This window comes from Lemur catta, chromosome 8 (genome assembly GCF_020740605.2).
Source record: "Lemur catta isolate mLemCat1 chromosome 8, mLemCat1.pri, whole genome shotgun sequence".
Lineage (NCBI taxonomy): Eukaryota > Metazoa > Chordata > Mammalia > Primates > Lemuridae > Lemur > Lemur catta.
The window spans coordinates 26,112,967-26,135,597 of record NC_059135.1 but is presented as its reverse complement, the minus strand read 5'-3'; the positions used below and the strand labels follow the sequence as shown (position 1 = coordinate 26,135,597).

Below are 22,631 nucleotides of genomic sequence, written 5' to 3'. Positions count from 1 at the left end.
TACCTAGGAGTGGATTTGTTGAGTCATAGGGTAGAAATATGTTTAACTTTATAAGAAAATAAAAAACAGTTTTTCAAAGTTTTCATAGAATTTTACATTCCATCAATAAGGTATGTAAGCTCCAGGTGCTTCATATCCTTGCCTTATATTGTCAATCATTTTAAATTTTACCTATTCTAGGTGATTTGTAAAACAATATCTCTTTGTGACTTTAATTTGCATTTCCGTGATAATGATGTTAAACATCATTTTATGTGTTTACTGGCCTTTCAGAAATTTCTTTTTTTAAGTGTTTTTGTTCATGTATAACTAGGTCCTTTGTCTTTATTTATTTGTAAAGAATATTTTATATTTATGGATATGAAGAGTTTTTTCCCACATATATCCCTTGTAAGGCTTTGTTTTTTGTTTTGTTTTGTTTTATTTTGTTTTTTTTCCTGAATCTGTGGCTTGCCTTTCATTTTCCTGATGGTGTCTTCTGGTGATCAGACATTTCTAATTTTGATGAAATCCAAGTTGTCAATTTTTCCCTTTTATGTGTAGTGTATTTTGTGTCCTAAGAAATCTTTGCCTAGTCCAAAGTCATGAAGATATTTTCCCAGGAGTTCTAGAAATTGTACAGTTTAGCTTTCACATTTAGATCTACAATCCATCTCAAATGATTTCTTTCAGTATGGAGTGAAGTAAGGGTTGAGTTTGTCAAGGATTGCGTTCTCCCTGAAACAGACTTGCATGCGTAAGGTTTATTAGGGAGTGCTCACAGGAAAATACTTGAGAGGGGGGAAGGAAGCAGAATTGGGTAGAGGGGAGGTCGAGCTGTGATGCAGCAGGGACCTCAGCTAATTCTATGAGGAGCTTGATATTTGAAGTAGCCCTTTAGCATTGTCCTAAATGATGCAAGAGAGCTGCGCTTTTGTCCCTCTGCATAGGTCAGTTACCGGGTTTGGGCTGCCACCAGTGAAAGTTGTGATATGCATTGGCCAAAACAATTCCTGGAGGGGAAGGTACTCAGCCCTGAGCCATAAGCAGACATCAGCACTCCAGGACAAGAGAAAATGAGTCACATGGAAGGAGCAGAGGTGGAGTGAGGGGATAGGGAGGTTGGGGGATGGTAGTGGTGGCACACTCATGACAAGGTTCCTTTTGTTTTATTTTTCCTTATGGATATCCAGTTTTCCTCCCACCATTATTCAAAAAGACTTTTCTTCATTGAATTGACTTGGTTCCTTGTCAGAAATCCATTGTGTGAGTCAATACCTCTATATTCTGTTTCATTAATCTACTTATCTATCCTTTTCACAATATTAAACTATTTGGATGACTATAATTTTATAAAAATTATTGTTTTGGTGTACTGTAAGTCCTCCAAATTGTTCAGTTTCCAAAATTGTTTTGGCTCTTGTTGATCAAGAACATTGTTAGAAAATCTTTAAGATCAGCTCAAATTTCTCCAAAAAATTTTGCTGAATTTGTGATTTTAGTAAATCTGTAGATAAATCTGGGGATAATGGATATCTTAATAATATTAAATCATTCAAATAATGAAAACTGTAAATATTTCCCAATTTATTTGTGTTTTCTTTAATTTTTCTCAGCAGTCTTTTGTAATTTTCAGTGTGTAGGTCTTACGTATTTTTCTTTAGTTTAATTTCTAGTTATTTGATTTTTAGATGCTATTATACACAGTATTTTAAAATTAATTTTATTTTCCAATTGTTTATTGCTAATATATGGAAATGTAATGGATTTGTAAATTGATCATGTATCATACTACCTTACTAGATTCACTTGTCAGTTCTAGTAGTTTTTGGTAAATTATAATGAGTGTTTTAAATGCAGGTAATCATATAGTCTAAAAATAGTGACAGTTTTACATTTTCCTCTCTAATCTTTCTCTTCTCTTATTGCACTAGACTAGATTTCAGTATGATGTTTAATAGAAGTGGTAAGAACTCATGCCTATAAATATAAAATACTCTTTACAAATAAGCAATATAAAGACAAATGACCCAATTAAAAATGAACAAAAGACTTTTAAAAAAGATATTTGTGAAAGACCAATAAGCACACAAAAATATTTTTAACATCATTAATTGTCATGGACATGCAAATTAAAGCCACAAAGAGATATTGTTCTACAATCACTTAGATTGTTCCAGATTATAGAGGAAAGGTGTCCATGGTTTTATGGTATATGATATTAGTTATAAGTTTTTAATATACAGCCTTTATCACATTTAAAAAGTCCCTTTTATTCCTCATTTTCTGAGAATTTTTTTTATCATAAACAGGCTTTAAATTTTGTCAAATGCTTTTTTTGCATTTATTAAGGTAATCATATTTTTTAACCCTTTATTCTGTTACTTTCAATTATTGATTGATTTTTCAATTATAAGCTAACTTTATATTCTTGGAAGAGAATTGACTTGGTCAGGCTTTTTGTGTATTGCTAGATTCCATTTGCTAATATTTTGTTAAGTTTATTTAAATCTATGCTCATATGAGATATTGGTCTGTAACTTTAAAAAGTATTTTGTTAAGCATTGTTATTGGAGTTATGTTAGCATCATAAAAAATGGAAAGTGTTTACTACTATTTTCTGCAAGAGTTTTCTTCTTAAAACTTTTGATAGAATAAACTCAGAAAACCTGAAATTTCTTTGTGGGAATGTTTTCATTGTAAGTTCAATTTATTAACTAGGTACTGAGTAATCTTCTGCATCTTTGTCAGTTTTTACAAGTTGTATTTTTTAAGAAATCTGTCCAATTCAGCTAATTCATACTGGGAGGAATTCTCCATGGGTCTGTTGCATTTCTGCATGTCTTGCAAACAGAAACACTGATAGCTTTTGTTCCAGACTATCTTTTTCAAGATGTTTATATGGCAAGTATTCTTGAAAGACAGAGATAGTTCCTCTTTCTGGAGCAGAAGGCAGGTTTGTTTGCTGTCCAGTGAGATAAATGTCTCTGGGGCAAAGGTCAGATAGGTTTGCCTGCAACTCTTTATCTAAGACTGGGGTTTCCTAGCCTTGGGATTTCTCAGCTCTGACACAAACCAACTGTGTGCACAACCCTCACCTGCTCATGTCACTCCATGGAACTTGAAGGTTAGTGGGGAACGGACTCAAACGTGAAGCTCATGTGGCTTGCTGTGTCATGAGTAATAAAGTCCTTAGTCTCTGACCCAGAAGTCTTGTGTCTTCTGCCAACATACATGAAACTGGCAGGGTAAACTGTAAGCTTGCAAATAAAGTGAAATCTTCACAGTTCTTGACAATTCAAGACCATTCACAGTTCCTGACAATTGGCATAAGTTTCTTATAATATCCCTTATTATCTTTTGAATGTCTGTTGTACAACTACCATTTTCATTCATGTTATTGTTATCTGTTCTCTTTCTCTCTCTTTCTGTATGTGTATGCATGCAACATGTATGTCCTTTGATCAGTCTTGCTAGGGGTTTATCAATTTTATTGATTTTTTTAATGTTTTGACTTTCTCTATTTTTGTCTTTTTTTATTCCATTAATTTCTTCTCTAATATATATACTATTGCCTTTCTTGTACTTACTTTGGGTTTAATTTTCTCTTTTTGTTCTAGCTTCAAAAGTGGCAACTTAGATTATCAATTTGATTATGCCATTTGTATTTTTTAAATATAGGCATTTAAAGTAATAAATTGTCCTCTAAGGTTGGTTTAATGTATCTCAAAATTTTAATATGTTGTATTTTCATTACCATTCAGTTCAGAATATTTTCTAATTTCCCTTGTGATTTCATCTTTGATCTAGGGTTATTTAGATGTGTGTAGCTAACTTTCCAAATATTTAAGGATTTCCTAGATGTCTTATTATTAATATGATCAATTTCTAATTTATTAATAATATTATTGTGGACAGAAGACATACTGTGTACATCTACCTTAGTGAATAGTCCTTGTGCATTTGAAAAGAATGTGTTTGTTTTGATGTATTAATAATTATTGGATATTTTTGTAAGATATCAGTTAGTAATGGGACTAATAGCAGTTTTCACATCTTCTATATCCTGACTGATTATGTCTATTTTTTTAATCAATTACTGAAAGAGGGATGTTAAAATCTCCAACTTTGTGGATTTTTCTATTTCTCCCTTTCATTTTCTTAGCTTTTGATCCATATAGTTTGAAACTCTCTTATCAGATACATGCACATCTAGAGAATCATATTATGTCTTCTTGATGACTTAACCCTGTTATCATTAAGTAATGTCCCTCTTTTAAGTCTGGTAACATTCTAGATCTTGCAATCTACTTTGTCTGACATTATAGTAGCCACATAACCCTTCTTATGCTTTGGGTTTGCATGATTTATCTTATAGCACCTTTTTACTTTTCACCTATGTCTTTATATTTAAAGCAGGTTTCTTGAAAACAGCATAGAGTTAGATCTTGGATTTTTAATCCAATCTGGTAAACTTTGTCTGGTAATGGGAATGTTTAGTGAATTTAAAATTAATATAATTATTGATATGGTGGGGTTTAAGTCTACCATGTTGCTGTTTGTTTCTGATTCTCCCATCTAGTTTCTGTTTCTCTGTTCCTTCTTTGGTTACTTCTATTGCGTGATTGAATATAATTTTTAACTTCAATTTCTCCCTCCAAGGACCTTTTATCTGTACTTTTTTGAATGTTTGCTCTAGATATTACAATATGCCTCTTTAACTTAACATAGTTTACCCTCAAACAATATTTAATTATATCACACACAATGTATAGAACCCTACAATGGTATAAAGAAGGGTGTCCCCTCTTATTCTAGCCTTTGTATTCTTGAGGTTATAAATTTTAATTCTACATATGCTATAAGCCCCCAAATACACTGCTATTGTTGTTGCTTTAGACAATCAATGAGTGTATATATAAAATATGTATCATGTATGTATATAAACAAACATGTTTACCATTTCAGTTGCTCCTCATTCTTCCCTGCAGATCCTCAGAGGTGATTCTTCTCAGTTCTTCTGCCCTGTCCCCAGCATTCCAAGTATTAACCCCATGAACTTAATGAAGGTCTATGAGAAGGAATTTCTAAATTGGTGTAGACTTGTTTTGTGGCTGGGGATTCTTGGATGCCAAATTCACTCTACCAGGCTATATGGCCACTAAAAGTTTGTTTAGATTTTGCCTGTTTTTCCTTACCCCTGTCTATATTAGATATTCCTTCTTTCACCACTCTGCCAGGAATGAACATAGCCACATATCTCTTTTCTCCTTGGAAGGGCTTGTCACTTAATTCATTTAGGTTTCTTTGCACCCTCAGCTCTCTGACTTTAAAAAAAAAAAAAACCAACAAATAAAACAGAACAAAAAAAACACCCACAACTGTTATTTAGTAACTTCTCTGGAATGTCCTTGTTCCTAAGATGAAAACAACAGTTAATTTGTGACTTTTTATGTCCTTACAAAAAGTGGAAGTCCCCCAATGTCTCCCAAAATTTATCTGTGGAATTCAGTCCCTCAGTGAAAGCTAATACAAGCCCCATGACTTTTGTGATAATTTTCAGTTTAATAAAAAGGCCTTATAGTCAGGGATTCAAATGTTCAGTCCAATATCATACTAAATGCCTTAAGTTTCATTTAACTTTCTCCCTTTTCTTAGTTCCAGCCTGTTGCAGAGGGAGAGGAGGGCAGCACTGGCTCTCCTCCCACCCCACCTGTGCTTCTTTCTACCTGTCCTCCTGTCTCTCTCATCTGCTTCCAGATCCCTCTAGGGTGGGAACAATGGGAAAGAAAAGAGGTGAAAGAGAAGGTAATTCCTCACTGGACCAACAACTATCCTGGCTGTGATCAATTTTCTTTTTTAAAACCAGTTCTTCTTTGACATCTTTTATGGATTCTTAGAGACCTATGTCCCCCTCTCCCTTATTTCCAGGGAACCTCTTAGCTGACATTCCCTTCATGAAGGTAGATCCACCTCTATAACAACTGGCCTTTCACGCTTCCTTCAGCCCTAAGGCATCTGCTGGTAACTTCACCTTCAGCTCTGCTGAGACTTTTTCTCCCAGGCATTCCTCTGAAACAAAGCCTAAGACATTTTCACCCCTTGCTTGGGGTCCTTATCTAGCCCTGAGAAAATACTTACACATCCTTTGCCCTAGTCAACTCTGAGAGTTCAGGCTTCCCTGCAGCCATCTCTGTTTACCTTTCAAGCAGCCAGCCAGATATCCCTTATCCTTTAGGTTTTCTAGGTGGACATTATAGATTTCTCCAAATTCCAGGGGCCACATATAAAATTCTCTGAGTAATCATCTTGAAGCCTTTTCCTTTGTCATGAAATGAGGGATAACACCCAGTGCACCCCCTTAGGGAGACAGGATTCACAACTCATAGACTATACTCTCCAGTATGGTTCCCAATCTCCAAATCCAACCTCCTTTATATCCTCTGTAAAAGAGGAGCTTAAAAGTCATGAAACTGGTTTTCATCTTCTTTAGAAATTATATAATCTTGTACTTCACTTTGGAATGTAACATCTTGGTGCCTCAGTGGAAACATGCACTTTAAAAAAAGTCCAGTTCTACCTGTAATCACAAAAAAATTAAAAACAACCCAAAGTCCAGCAATATGGGACTAGTTAAATAACTTTTGGTACAACTATGCAATAGAATATTCTATAGTCCCCTACCCCCACTCTTTATTTGTTAATATAAAATGATCCCTAAAGTATAGTGTCAAGGGGAAAAAGAAAAAGTATGTACATACAGGATGGCATTGCTATTTTTACAAAGATTTTTGCTTATGTTTACTAAAACATCTCTGATAGGATACACAGGAAACTGGTTACTTCTGGAGAGGGACATTTGATGGCCAGGGATAGTTTTTTGTACTTTTTCAATTTTAAATGAACTGTATGCAGAACTATATTTAAGAAAAAGACAATATTAAATTGATAAAAATGAGTATATAGTGAGGAAATAAAAATTATAGCTGATTCTTTCAAGAAGCTTGGCTGTGAAGAGAAAAAGTGAGGGGCCAGAGCTAGCACTGGATGCAGGAGTAAGGAGTGATGCTTTATCTTTTGCAGCAGAGTCATGGCTATTGCCTGATTTGTGTAAGACTATTCTATTGAGTTGTGACATTCTTCTTGCATCCAGGTAGAAGGATGTCACCCTGTTGACACCCATTGATTTGCAGGAGACTAAGGCTCTTCCTGGGAAACTTGAGCTGTATCTGTGATGGGGGTTCAGATGTATAAAGACACATCTACCAGGTGAGCTTTGGTTTGAAGTGGGCAAGCACAGAGTAGATTATTAGACAGGACTACCGAGAGAGAGAGAGAGAGAGAGAGAGAGAGAGAGAGAAAGAGAGAACTCCAGGGACTTGTGTTCTGGGTATTTATTCACATAGAAAGTCATATGTGGTGAATTCCCTGGAGTTGTGCAAGGCATCAGGCCTGCTGAGGGCATGCTTGCCATTGCGCTTCCTAATGGAGATTAAGGAAGATCTGTAGCCACCATTGTCTTCCCTTCTGCCTGCATATCCCAGCGGGCCAGGCACCATGAGGGTGGAGATTATAAGATGCTAACGCCATTAGATTGGGAACATTGGTGGCCAGAGCCACCAGCAAGACTCTGCATGCGTCATGAAGCCCTAGCTCAGCTGAGGTGAGACCAGCAATTAGGTGTATTGCTGACTCAGCTGGAATCTTCAGAGGCTGCTGTGCTTGAGGCAGCAGTGCCAGTAGCTCTCTAGTGGTATATGATGAAACCTTAGCACAGGGGGCTGAGGGTGGCTGGGAGAGCCAGGTCTCTAGCAAGGCAGCAGCAGCAAGCCATGAACACAGCTTTTTCACAAATGCATGTAAGACACACCACCCCTTTCCTTTGGGAATCCCAGGCACACCTGGAGGTAGGAGTGCATAGAAATTGGGTCAGAATAAAATTTGCAAGGTGTGGAGAACATTTATAAACTGGTGTGGTTTGTTTTGTTTTGTTTTGTTTTTAACCTTGTTACAAATTGGATTTAATCTGGAAGCTGGTGAAGCCTGAAAACATTTGGATTGTTTTGTTTATTTATAATTTACTTGTTCTGTAAGAGAGGCTTATATGTTTATCAGCTAGGGATTGAGTAGTTAAGAGGAAGAGGTTGAACATAAGAAAATATAAGAGGGGAAGGATGTAAACCAATTTGTCAAGATCCTGGTCCCAGATGAATTGGGGGAGATGGTAGAGAGCTAGGATCAAAAGCAGGATACCTTGTCTTCTGAGTCGAGAGGGGAAAGTGGGTCTGTAAATGTGGCCTGGACTTCCTCAGTAAGGTCAGAGGCTGTGTCATCTGCTGAGAGACAGTCAAGAGTGGGGTGGGGGTCTTGAGTGCAATGAAGGTTTGACCATCCATTTAGAGGAACTGTTTGGAGCTGACCAGACAACTGCGAAAGGATTGCTGAGTGGTGCCAAGGGCCCTGGGGAAATTGAAGACCATGGATTTCAAATGGCAAAGCCTTCCCTGGCCCCCTAAGTCTCTGATTTAGGAGCCCCCCTTTGGGCTTCCAGGGTGCTCTGTGCTTCCATCCTGTTAATGTTTATCACACTGTGGTATAAATGGGGAACGCCACCCCCCACTTGCCTTATCGGACTTTATGCTCTGAGAAGGAAGAGACCCTGTCTCTTATTTTCTGTTGTAGTCTAGCACAGTTTCTTCTGCTCTTTTTAGTGCATAGCAGGCACTTAATAAATACTGGTTGAATAAGTGTCAGCAATGTGGCAGTTGTGAGATTTCTCCCGTCACTCTCAGAAGCCAGGGTAGAGAAGAAAAAGAGGTTGCTGGTGTCAGTGACCCAAGGTAATTAGAAGGTTTGCAGGGTGGGTGTAGCAGGAGGTGCTGGCAAGAGCCTTGTTGACATGGTGTTCCAGGAGGGCTGAGTTGCATAGGATTTGAGAGGTGGCACACATCCAGATGAAAGTTCTGGGGTGAGGCCATGGGAGTGGAGTGCTGATGGGAAGCACCAGGGTTGAAGCAGGGCTGGGACATGACCTTGGCAGTAGAGCCTCTGAGCTCTACTTCTCAGTGAATTCCTCACAACCCAGTGGGAACCTCCCATCATCAAAGGTTAAGGAGAGGAAAACAAATAGATTCTACTTGAAAAATAGATGTGTGGGTGAGAGAAGGAAACAGGCATTAGAACTCGACTTCCAAACCACAATACTGACATTAATGTTTTGTAGATAATTTTTCTTTAAGGTAGTTGAAATGAAATTTGCACAATCATGTGGTTAAACTTTGCAACTGTCATAGCTTTTGGTCACTATTATTATCCTGGTTTTGAAATCAGGGACCATACCCAAGTCATCTTTGTCAGCCTGGAACCTAGCACGTAGGAGTACTGTGCATCAGGCCGGCATGGACCTGAAATAGTCTCCAAGTCTTGGGTCCATTATTTTAGTGATAATTAGAATCTATTTCCACTGACATCTCAATCAGTTAAATTTACATGCCTGTTTTAATGGTCTTTGTTGAGCTACTGAAGACTTCTGCTTTCCATTGTGCAAATGTTCTATTTAGATAATTCTAAGCAGGGCAGCAAGAGAAGATTTGCACAGATTTGACAACTTCATGAATGAGGAACACTCACAGGCTCAGGAAGACTACATTAAGAATTCATTTTTGCTGGAATAATTAAACTTCACATTACTCTAAGAAACAGGAACTGAACATCTACTCTGTGGAAGACACTGAATAAAAGCAAAATATGTACTGTTCCTGCTCTCAAGTAGTTTGTAGTCAGGAGGAGAAGCATAAGAATGACACAAGTAACTACAAAAGAAAGCAGAATTGTGGAGGAGCCACAAGGAAGATGCAAAGGTGATGGAAATTTATCGGAGAGAAAGAAACTATTCTCAGTGGTGCATAAAGGACCTTTGTCAGTTATATTATAAATAAACCTTATAAATTACATATTAATAATATATTTTATATTAATGAATATGAATTTCTAATAAAGTTATGGTATTAAATTATATAAAGAAAAGTTAGCTTGTAGAATGGCATAGCAATTTCAAAGAATATAACCAGTACATTATATGAAATTAATACCTGGAAATTAAGAAGCAGTATAACAATTGAGAAAGGAATTATTAAATGATAAGGGTAGTCACAATTGAATATTAATCTGGAGAGAAATAATTTAAATCCATGCCTCATCCAAATTTAAAACTTCATTAAATTCCAAATGAGTCAGTGGGTTAAATGGTGTCAAAATTAGAAGAAAACAAAAGTGTGTTTCTCCTACCTGTGAAGAAGAGACACATGCCTGCTAAGAGACAAATTTTATGTCATTTAGTAGACTAGATCTAAGAATATGACACATTTCTTTTAGAATGGGAAAATTATAGAATAAACATATGACAAAAAAAAATGGTCTTTTTTCTGCAGGAGGCCCAGGTGATTGCTGTCAAAATGAGCAACTCATGAAACCCCCAAGTGGTGCTGGTCCTGGCCAGATGCTACTCCGGACACAGAGTGGTGATGGTGAAGAACATTGATGATGGCACCTCACATGGCCCTGAAAGCCATCCTGTGGTGGCTGGAACTTACCACTATGCCCACAAAGTGACAACTGCTGCCACAGGGAAGAAGATTGTCAGGAGGTCAAAGACCAAGTGTTTTGTGAGAGTTTATGACTACGATGATCACCTCATGCCCACAAGGCACTCTGTGGATATCCCCTTGGACAAAACTGTCATGAACAAGGATGTCTTCAGAGACCCTGCTCTTAAACACAAGGCCCAATGGGAGGCCAGGGTCCAGTCTGAAAAGAGGTACAAGATGGGCAAGAACAAGTGGTTCTTCTAGAAGCTGCAGTTTTAGATGTTTTTTGTTTTGGTCATTAAAAATTAAAAAAAAAAAGAAAAAATATACTTATAAAGTCAGTACTCAAAATGCAGTGGCTTAAAACTAGCTATTTCTTGAGCACATGAGTCCATGGCTTGGCAGTTGGACTTACTCAGTGGTCCCTCTGAGCTCTGCTGCTTCCTCGGGCCTCTGCAGTCAGTTGGGTGGTTCTGCCCCTAAGGGGCAGCTGGGTGTTGGCTGGTTTACTGGGAACACCTGCTCTCATCACCTGAAAGTCTAGTCGAGGCTCGTTCCTATGTGGCAGAACCAGAGCCAGAGGGCAAACCCTCATGTACACATGCTTTCATGTCTCTGCTTGCATCATGTCAGCTACTGTTCCATTAGCCAAACAAGTCACAGGACCAATACCAGAGTCAGTGGGGGAGACGATGTCACAGTGTGTGGAATCAGGGAAGCAGTTAACTTGTGGCCAGTTTCACAATCTACCACGCATCAATAAACGGGCAAAGGAGATAGCTTAAGCACCACCAACGGCAAGTCATCCCATGGAAACGTTTTATTATCACTAGTGATTAAAGAAATGTACATTCATGTTGGCATCTAGTCCTCATTTTGTATATGAAGAAACTGAAGCCCAAAGCCTTGCTAGGACAGTGCAGAGATGACCACCCAGCCTGCTGACCAAGCAAGGTCCCCAGCTCTGAGTCCAGGAGCAAAAGGCAAATCTAGGTTCACACTCTGGCTCTACCATTTCTTAGAGCTGTAACTTTGTACAATGTCTGTAAGCTTCAGTTTCATCTCTGTAAAATCGGAAGAATGATGCCTACCACAGGTTATGAGGATTAAGTGAGACCATGTGAAAACCTGCTGGGAAGGTCCCAGTATCTGTTCAGTTCATGCCTCCTCCTTCCCATTTCTATAATACAATCTTGTGAAAGCAGCAAGAAAATAAGGAAAACCAAGAAAAGCCCAGACAAAACAAACCAGCAAATAAATAGATACAATTGGAGGGACCAAGAAGAAACTGCAATATTTGTGTATAACTGGGGACTGTTCATACAGTTGTTAGTTCAACAAACAATTATGGAGTGCCTCTTTGGGCCTGGTGCTGTGCCAGGCGCTGGGAAGATAATGGTGTACAGAAAGAGCAAATCCCTGCCCTCATGAAGCTTAGAATCTAATGGCAGAGACAGACAATAGCCAAATGGTCCCACCAATAAATATAACGTTGCAGGCTCAGTTAGTGCTGTAAAGCTCCCTTGATTAGTTTTAGTAGGAGAGCGTACAATAGAAGATGTAAGCCAGTTAGTGGTGGGAGATGGCCAGGAATGTCTTCCTGAGAAATGGATGAGGAAGCTGAGATGTGAAAGGGACAAGATTATGTCATATAGACCAGGGAAGGGTGATAGGAAGGGGCCAAGTCATGCAGTCCCTGTAGGCAAAGACAAGGAGATTTTTTCTTAACCCTTAAAGCAATGGGAAGTCATGGAAGGATAGAAGCAAATTTGGGATTTGGAAATCTTTCTCTGGGGTCAGCATAGAGAGCAGACTGGAGGAGGGAAGAAGCGGCTGTGGGTAGATAAATTACAAGACTATTGGAAGAGTCTTATAATCCATCAATTAGTTCAATTTTTTAAAATAAAATAATTGTAGACCTATTAATTCTACTTTGGGGGAGCATATACCCTAAAGAAATACACCCCAAATACTTGTACATTGATCAGAAGTGATCAGTGACTAACATTAGACTTGCAAACAGTGCATTTTAGAATCAAATTGTTGACTAAATGGGTTTTAGACAGCTTATTGTTAAAATCCATATATATTTAACAACTAACAGGGCCATATTTATTTTATCATTACCAATTTTAAAAAACCCATGCATCCAACCAGGTTGCTTCTAACCTAATGTTACATTGCAGGGAGAATCACTAAGTGAGTTGTGATATTTCAGCATGAAGAGATCCTGCACAGCTATAAAGGATAGCACGAAAGTGTGGATGATGTGAAGATGTAAAGTGTCACACAAGCTGAATACAAATTATTAGCAGCACACCGATTACTACAGAAAACTCACGAACAAAGTTCAGAAGAGAAATTGAAATATTTCCTCTGGCTCGGGTACTTGGTTGAAAAGACTTAAGAGTAACCCTTGAGTTTAACAGCAATGTTGAGAGCAGAGTCTACTGACTCATTGGAGGGGATGGATCACATGTGCTCCCAAACAAGGCTGAGAGACTGTGCTCCCTGCATCAATTGTAGCTTGATCCTCTAATCACAGATTCTTAGAAATAAGGCAATACACAATCTTTGACACAGACCCTCAACTTTAGTATCTGCATGGTAATAACTGTACATTCCGAATTTTTGGTACTTTATAGCACATTTTTCCTATAATTGCAAAGTGCCTGTGGGAAGTGATTATATTTTAAATATTTCAGCTAAATAAGAAATGTAAGAAGTTAGGCATAGATCTAGGAAACATTCAAGTATTTGAAAAGCGTTTTTTTAAATATTAGTGAAATTTGTGACTAAAAATGAAATTTCAAGTTGCTGCTAAATCTCCTAGAATGAATCAACACTGTGGCCGGGCATGGTGGCTCACGCCTGTAATCCTAGCACTCTGAGAGGCCCAGGCGGGTGGATTGTTTGAGCTCAGGAGTTCAAGACCACCCTGAGCAAGAGTGAGACCTCGTCTCTACTAAAAACAGAAATTAGCTGGACAACTAAAAATACATATAGAAAAAATTAGCTGGGCATGGTGGTGCATGCCTGTAATCCCAGCTACTCAGGAGGCTGAGGCAGAAGAATTGCTTGAGCCAAGGAGTTTGAGGTTGCTGTGAACTAGGCTGACGCCATGGCACTCTAGCCCTGGCAATAGAGCGATACTCTGTCTCAAAATAAATAAATAAAAACAAACAAATAAATAAATAAATCAACACTGCATTTGAGATGTAATCAGTTTTTCTTTTTCAGAGTAAAACTACAACCTCCATAAGAAGACAATGTTGGAGGTTCCTGGAAATGACAGAGAAATGAACTAACTTAATGTGCAAGATTAAACTATGGAAAAGAGTGTGGACCTTGGAAAAGATGGGTCTGGTTGAAATCCCTGCCCTCAGTTGGACAAATCCCATTGCTCTTCTAAACTTTGGTTTCCTCTTAGGAAACACAGTGATAAAAGTAACTATATTTCAGGGTTGATGGGAACTGAAATGAAGTATTTTATATGCAAGTACCTAAGGAACACTCAATTAGAACATTAGAGGCCCTTCCTTCTCTCTCAGAATTCAGTGAGATTCTTGGTACATTTTCTTCTCCTTCCCAGCTTGGCCAGCTTGATGATAAAAATAAAGCCTTTCCAAGTAACAGTGGAAGTTTGACCTCCTTATCAAAAAAAAAAAATTAGTATAGATTTCTCTAGAGTCTGGGTTACCCCGGATAAAGCTTGGATTTTGGCTTCACCTTGGCTACAGGTATTTGAGGATGCCGGTTAGCTGAATTAATCTCACTCAAATTCTTAAGTGAGACTTCTTTCTTCGTTTTCATCTAACCCTTCTATCTATCCCAACAAGAATCTATAGACAGACCATAAAAATACTGAGTGCTGTCATGAAAAATTGTGAAAGGCTGTGAAATGGACTAAACATTATGGGACAGCTACTGTGGAAAACGTAGACGTGGTCTAGAGCACCAGTTGTGGTGACCTCTGTTTTCCATTGCCTTTGATCTATTTTACAACTCTTCAGGTTGCAAAAAATGAATAATAATTTAAATGATTCTTTCCTATAGGCATACAAGTGAATAGTGTTCAGTGGAATGCAATGGACTAATTGTGCATGTATTTATTAATTTATTTCAATATTCCTTATTGCCTATGTGTATATATAGTTGTTTGAATTCTCCTTTGAACTGGTTGTAACATCTTATTGAGTCTCTCATTAATTAATGCATTAAATAAAATCTTTGACCCATGTCATTTAATATGAGAATCTTGATTTTACACTTTTAAAAATATCCTTTCACAGTACCTAGTTTAGTGTATCCCTAGCACCGGGCTGAAGGCATGGAGATACGCCCACTGGACACACGAGAAACAGCTGTAAGCTACACAAAAGAATGGGGCCAGTGAGTAGATTTTATAGGTTGCCACTGGATTTGAGAGAAGGAGATCAGAGTTGGAGTAACCAAAAATGGTTTCAGAGAGAAGGTATGACTTCATGGCTAGGACTTCAGAAAGCCCAGGGGAGATGGAGACGGAACTTGCGTTGGGGCCAGGGGAAGACAAAACCTGACATAGGATATGGTAGAAACCAGCATGGCCTGTTCGGAAAGATTTGCTCTTTGACAAGGCCTGGACAGGAAAAGTAATAAACAAGGCTAAAGCAGTTTATTTGGCATCCACACCATAGAGGACAATGGATGCCAGAGTTTGTCAAAGCTAACTGCCCATTAGAATCAGAAATTCTAATGTAATTGGTCTGGGGACGGAGGTGCCAGGGACAGGTCCCCAGATGATTCAAAAATGAATCCAAGTTAGTGAACTTGGGCTACACAATTTATGTGTGCATTTTGAGTTAATTTAATCCTCCTAGTAACCCTTCCAGAGAGGTGTTTTCACCCTTGTTTTACAGAGGGGGAAACAAAAGGCTCAGAGAGACTAAGTGATTTGCCTAGAGGGGCTTCTGTGACTTGCTGGTGAGAGATGACAAAGGCAGGAAAGCTGAGTTAGGAGTGAGTGGCTTGTGGATATATCTTTAATGTTGCTGTTACATTGCATAATCATGAAAATAAAATTTACTCATGCAGCAAATGTTTACCAGATACCTACTATATTCCAGGCTTCGTTCTGAGAATAAAAGTAAAACCAAATCCCCACTCTCATTCTGATGGCAGGAGACGGAGCAGGCTCTCCTGCTGTCTGAAAGAAGAGTGCTCCAGCCTGAGAGCAGAGGGAGTGTCGCTGCATGGCATTCCTTGAGGGCATTTAGGAAAAGCTAATGGTAGCAAATAGGACCCACGATAAACAAATGGATACGAGACAGTGAAATGGGAATCGCCTGGACATCTTGTTAAAATGTTGTTGGGGGTGGGGTCTGAGATGCTACCTTTCTGATAGCATCTGGGTCGTGGTGATGAGGCGGGTCTCCAGCCTACATTTTAATTTTAGATTTTAGATAGTGTCTTAATCTGTTTGGGCTACTGTAACAAAATGCCTTAAACTGGGTAATTTATAAACAACAGAAATTTATTGCTCACAGATCCAGAGGCTGGGAAGTCCGAGACCAGGGTGTCAGGAGACTGGGTATCTGGTGAGGGCGCTCTGCTTCCTGCTGTATCCTGACATGGCAGAAGGGGCAGGTACCTAAGCTCTTGGGCCTCTTACAAGAGCACTAATCCCATTCATGAGGGCTCCACCCTCAAGACCTCATCACCTCCCAACACCACTGGACTGGGGATGAAATTTCAACAAATGAGTTTTGGGAGGACGCGACCTTTTAGACCACAGCAAATAGCACAGTCAATGAAGATCTTTCTGTGACTCAGTCTCCTTTTCTGTAATTGGTGTCAATAATTTTGATCCTACTACAACAAGGTTGTTTGTGCATTAAAGCACAGTGTCTTAGATATAGTAATAATCCTATAAACCTTCTTTATAAGTCAAACACTTACTTTAAATTTTAAAAGACTTACCAGCAGAGTAACTTGGCATCCTTCTGGGGAGCTAAGGAAATGCCAAGAGAAGCAAGTAGAAGACAGGAAAGTTAGGGTAAGAGACATCCACCCTCTGTTGACAATATTATTTCCAGGAATGGTAATAACAAGTAGGAGTCTTGTGGAATCTGGGAGGTCTCAGTGTATAAGTGTAGAATTAAATTTTTTGGATGTACAGTATTTGGGTTTTTTAAATCCTATAAGAATTTTAGTGTCAATTACCTTTCCATGTATAAAATTAATCTCAACTTATGAAATAAAGTAGGAGCTCATGTCTGTCCTTTTATAGGAATTATTTTAGATATATAGGGTAAATTCACAGGAATAGGAATGCACAAATTATGTTAGATTAGGGATATTTTATATAAAAAGTCATTTATGCTGGAAAATGTTATTTTATAAACAGAAAGCTAGGATTATGTAGATTATATAGAGTTGATTTTAGAAGCTAAGATATAGCTTATTTTAAACAGATGCTGCATTTCAGAAGTGCATTCCAGAAATCTGTTTTTCCAATATATATAAAGCTGAGAAACTCTACCCACCCCCCTTTTTTAGGAAAATCCTCTAATGAACTTTACATTAAGATATTTCATGGTAAAAGAGAAAATAGTCCCACATTTGGCTTTTCTCTTCTGTATTGTGTGTTCTTATGTTAGAGTAATCCTGTATAGAACTGTAATCTAGTTACAGATCATTGTTGTTAGTGTCCATGATAATTATATCACACACTTTGATGGCTTTATAATCTTTGGAGAGCTTTCCCATACATGATTTGAGTTAATATGCTCTAAAACCCTGAGTGGGTGGCAGGACAGGTATAATTATTTTTACAAAGGAAGACAGGTAAGGTTTGCCCCAAATCACATGTCTGATAAATGGTGGGCCCAGAAGCAGAACCTAACACTTCTGAATTCTAACCTAGCACGCCACACTTGGCCCATCTAATATCGCACTGAGATTCTGACAATAAGTGTAATAACCAGTAATGAACTTGCTGAATATATTCAGCAGAAATGAGAAGGTGTAGGGCAATAAACCTGAGCCAACATTCCGAGGAGGGAAGGAAGCCTGTGCTAACTAGGTTGCCTCCTCTTTAAATATCTGAGCTATCAACTGAGACCCAGACTGATAACCCTGTTTATCACGAGTGATGAATCAGAAGTGTTCTCTTTAAAAACTGATGGTTTGAAGTCGGTGCCTGAAGCTGAATGAAATATTGTCCAACTGGGAAAGAGATGAAAAAGTATCCAGTGGCTAATTCCCAAACCCATTGCCCTGACAACACTTCTGTTCTATTCCCACCCATGCCCAGGCAGGTTGCAGGGGCTTCTGTGGGAAATCCAAGCTCTTCTGGAGGATCTCCCCAGTCTATCGCCCTCACACTTCTGCTCTTAGCCCTTGGAAGCATGCATTTCTTCCCTGCTCCTCTTCCTTCCCCATGATCCAAATAGCAGATACATTAGCACATAGGAAAGAGCAAAGTTTATTATCTTCAGGAAAGGACCCTCCCCCTGCCACCCAATACTGTGAATACATTAGGCCAAGCAAGCAGTGAGATAGAAAATGCTTTTTTTTTTTTTAAAGCCAACTAGTTTGATGTGTTACTAAGTCAGCATGTGATTTTTCTGTAGCTTGCTGGCTTTATTTTGCAAGCCTGCTAAGGCCTGGCCATGTAGGATTATCCCTGTTACTTCCAAATTTCAGTTTTATTTCTGCATTTAATTGTCCACGAGGTACAGAAAGATCCACATGACTCAAGATCGATTATATTCATTTATTTTCATTTGTCCTAGAGTCTGGCTGGTGTGTTGGCTAGATCATCTGAGAAGCAGATACCAAGATGGAGTTAAAAGTGGCAGAGATTTTGGGGGTGTAATTCTTGTGGAAGATCAAGGGGGCAGAAAAAGCAAGAGAAGGCAAGGAGAGCCATCAGCCCATGCTGCAGTTCTGACACCCGTGAAGAGAGAGCGGGAAGAAAGGGGGATTGGGTAGGAAGGGCCTCAGTCTGTGGTGCAGCCCTTAGAAGACTGCTCCTGGCAGCTGCACTGGGACAAAGGTGTGTCCTTGTACCACTGCAGTGCTCAGGCATTGGCAGGGGGATATCCAGGTAGCCACTAGTCTCAGCTTGAATACTGAGTCAGATTCTGAAGGTACACACAGCTAGAGGTCAGCAGCAGTTTCCTCTCTTGAAATTCTGTGCAATTCCCCAGCTCCACAGCTGGGCAAAAGGAAGCAGATAGTCCCAGCAAGCTAAGCGCCTACCTGTATATGTGAGAGGGTGGGTCTAATCCAGGGGTCCCCAACCTATGGTGAGTTGCATAATTATTTCATTATTATTACAATGTGATAGTAATGAAATAGAGTTCACAGTAAATGTAATGTGCTTGAATCATCCCCAAACCACCCCCACCTCCCCAGTCCATGGAAAAATTGTCTTCCATGAAAACAGTTCCTGGTGCCAAAAAGGTTGGGGACCGCTGATCTAGTCAATGGATATGTACCATAGATACGGATTAATCCACCCATCCCTACATGTATCGATGCATTCATTCATTCATTGATCCATCCATCCACCCACCCATCCATCCACTCATTTCTTACGTTAGATGGTAGCAGCAATCTGCTGAAATTTCTGTCAGAACAAGAGCCTATCCTTGCTGCTGTCTCAGAAATCAGATCTAGATTTTTGTCTCTTCTGCATTAAGGCTGCAATCTCTGAGTGTCAGCCTGCTTGTACCTCCACCCAACCTTCCTCCATCTCTCCTTGTGACCATACGTCAATCTGTCATCCAACTGGGACCAAGCCCTTAACCACACCCTAATTGCTGCCAATCAGCTGTACCGCTTTCCTGAATCCTACTAGTACTTTGATCTTCGGGATGGATCATAATTCATGTTCTAGCACCCCTGATTCAGTGTTCCAGGCATAAAAGGTACGTGGGAAATGATGAGGTTTATTGCTGTGTCCTCGGGTTCAGGGTCAGTGAGAGAAACTAAGGAGCAGCAGAGGTGGTGAGCTGACTTGGCTGGATGCTTCTCATCCTTAGTCACTGAAGCTGTTCACCTTCAGAGTGACCCTCGCCTTTCGTAATAATATTTCATAGCAGCCTCTATCCAACTAACATAGCAACCAGCCATGCAATCTTGAGTCCAGAGAAGTGTGGGCATTATTTCGAAAGCACATTATTTTGGAGGACAAAGATGGTGGAAATGTGTAGGGCTTGGCAGGTAATAAAAAGAGGTTGATATTTTAAGCAAATATTCCTGCCAATTAGAATTTAATCTTCTTCTAAATCAGCCATCTCTAAGGTCCTTTCATTTCTTTCATCCCATGACTTACTCTATCAAAGAACATGTGTCTCACCATAATAGGAACCAATTCCCCTGTTTTTTCCCCTAGGACAATGTTTATGTTTTGGCAGGCCGCCTCTCCTGTGGCTTAAAGAACCACATGTGTTTGCAGGCATTCTATCAAGTAGTTTAAAGAGCATAAAACTTGCAGTAATATTTTTGGGAGTAAATTTTATTGTTATGGCTTTAAAACACAATCAAATAAAAATAAGAATTTCATTAGTAGTTGAATATTATAATAATAGAATTGAGAATAAATTTTTTTACTGCAATTGGAGCTATAAAACAGCAATAATAAAAACACTATTATTGTGAATAAATTGTGTTGAGATGACTAACTAGAAAGCTATAAAACACAACGATAAGGAATAATCTAATCACCAGGAAAGATGTGATAATAATTCACCCTTGTTAGTGAGGAGGCTGCGGTTCCAGTTCATCGGCCCTGAGTGCTGTGGGTTACAGCTTGCATTCCATAAGGTTACAGAAAGATAATCTTTGGCCAGTGGGGTTGGCAGGAGACCACATATTACAGTGAAATTGGACATGGGGATGGAAGAGAATCCAATTATCAGTGACTGTTAGGAAAATCCTGTAGAGTAATGCCAAATGTGCTCACAACACATTTCAAAATTATTTGCAGGTTTCTACTGACAATTTGTATGTCTCATCTGACTATGTATTGTCATGTATTTTTAAATTTTTATTTACGGTGTTTTGCTTCAGTATAAGCACATGGAATTACATATTTGTTGAGGGGAAAGGCCTATTGTAATCTTGCTTTTTAATTAGACTCCCCATGCACCTCTCTGCCCTGAATCCATCTTGGTCCCCTTCCAATTAGCAGAGGAATGGAAAGGAGATACTCTCACCTTCTAGGTCCCACTCCCCTTCTGTGGAACTGACAGCTCCATTAAAATCCTCGCTCCTGAATTAGTACTGCCGAGGTGCCTGCCTGGCCCCTCACTTGGATGAGGGAAGAGGCATGTGGGTGTTGCATGCTACTCCTCATTCTGAACATCCAAATTCTAATTCAGGATTTCTGGATTAACTATATCCCAAGGGCATGATGGACGATCATAACAATGCAGTGTTCTGCAAGGTGCCATTATCTTAGGCAAGCTTTGCTGACTGAGTTGTCTGTGCTTACCGCCTCCACTTTCTCACTTCCCTTTCCTTCTTTAACCGGCTCCAGGCAGGCATTTCCCCCACCACGTGTCTGCTGAAATTGCTCTTTTCAAGGTCTTCAGGAGCCTCTATCCTGCTGGATGTGGTTGGTTAGTGCTCAGTCCTCATCTGTCTGGACTTCCTAATATTTGACCGGTGGGTAACTCCCACTTTCTTATAGTGATTTCCATGCTTGGCTCTGGGGCAATAGAGTCTCCCAGTTCTCTAACTATGTCACTGGCTGTTCCTTCTTAATTTCTGTTGCTGGACTTCTTTCTGCCACCAAGTCCTCTAAATGTCAGACTGGCCCAGGGCTCAGTCCTTGTTCTTCTCTGTCTGTACCCACACCCTAGGTGAGCTCCTCCAGCCTAGGAGCTTTAAACACCATTGTGATATTATGATATAATAAGAAATATATATTTGATCATTGTTCCTGGTTCCTGACACAGAGCTCCTAAAATTCTTAGAGTTCCCTGAGTGATAAGATTGATAAAGGTGAAAGGATCATGTTTTGCTATTCATAACAAGCCCCCTTCAACCATATCTGAGTTTAAGTTAATGAGGTGACTTTTGGAAAGTCCCTCGAGAAGTGGGGCTGGTTGTAAGGAGAATCAGCCATGTGATTAGAAGGTTGGAACTTGCAGCACCTCCCCCTCACTTCCAGGGAGGGGAGATTGACCTACTCACCAATGACCAATGATGTAATCAATCATGCCCATGTAATGCAGCCTTCATAAAAACTGAAGAGGACAAGGTTCCGGCAGCTTCCAGGTTGATGAGCATGCGAGGATGGCATGCCAGGAGAGGGCATGGAAGCTCCTTATCTCTTCTATCTTACCTTGATTGTTGGATTCCCTTTACTTGGACTTTTATTGTTTATTTGTATGCTTTATGGCTGTTCTCTCAACACTACTGTGAGTTCTATAAAAGAAGAGACTCTCTGCCTTGTTCTTCCTTATCTCTCCAATACCTAGAATAGTGCCTGGTATGTAGTAGGCACTCATTACATTTTTGTAAAATAAATGAATGCATAAATGAATCAATACAGGAAAAAGGATCTGGGCCCCCCAAAGCCAAGAACTCCATTTAAGTCCTCTACTTGCTCTGTGCTAAAGCTTGCCTTGTTCAACTGGACTTTCAGCAGTGAGCTTAACTTGAGCCTTGACTTTTACTGATGGTTTGACACTCAGACGTGTCTTGTGTATGTCTGAAAACATGGTGGAGTGGACTGATAGAATTCTTTAATGAGAAGAGTGTGTGAGAAAATCCACTTGGGATAGGTTTTATAAACTGTTTTCACCACTTAGATTTGGAGAAATCTGGGTTTGTTTAAGATGCTTCTTAACAGAACAAGAGAAGACATTTGAAAACAAATAAAGCCTTAGATTGCAGAAGAGAGTGGAGATTCTGGATAATGGCCATGTCTACCATGATCAGAGCAGAAGACACTGCACCTATTATGCACAGCAGACCCATGTGGAACAAAGAGCAGAAGCTGAGTGCAGGTGGTGGGAGTCCTAGAAATACTCCAAGGTGACTTTACGTGGGGAGGCAATTTCTTTCTGG

The 22,631-nt window shown here is 39.3% G+C and overlaps 1 protein-coding gene across 1 annotated transcript; it reads left to right on the top strand.

Moving 5' to 3' along the window:
* Positions 1–10,502: 10,502 nt before the first annotated feature.
* On the top strand, positions 10,503–10,884 carry LOC123644078 (60S ribosomal protein L27-like). The gene has a single exon (XM_045560247.1). It carries the CDS (start codon positions 10,503–10,505, stop codon positions 10,827–10,829), a length of 327 nt encoding a protein of 108 aa, XP_045416203.1. The 3' UTR covers positions 10,830–10,884.
* The last annotated feature ends 11,747 nt before the right edge of the window (positions 10,885–22,631 follow it).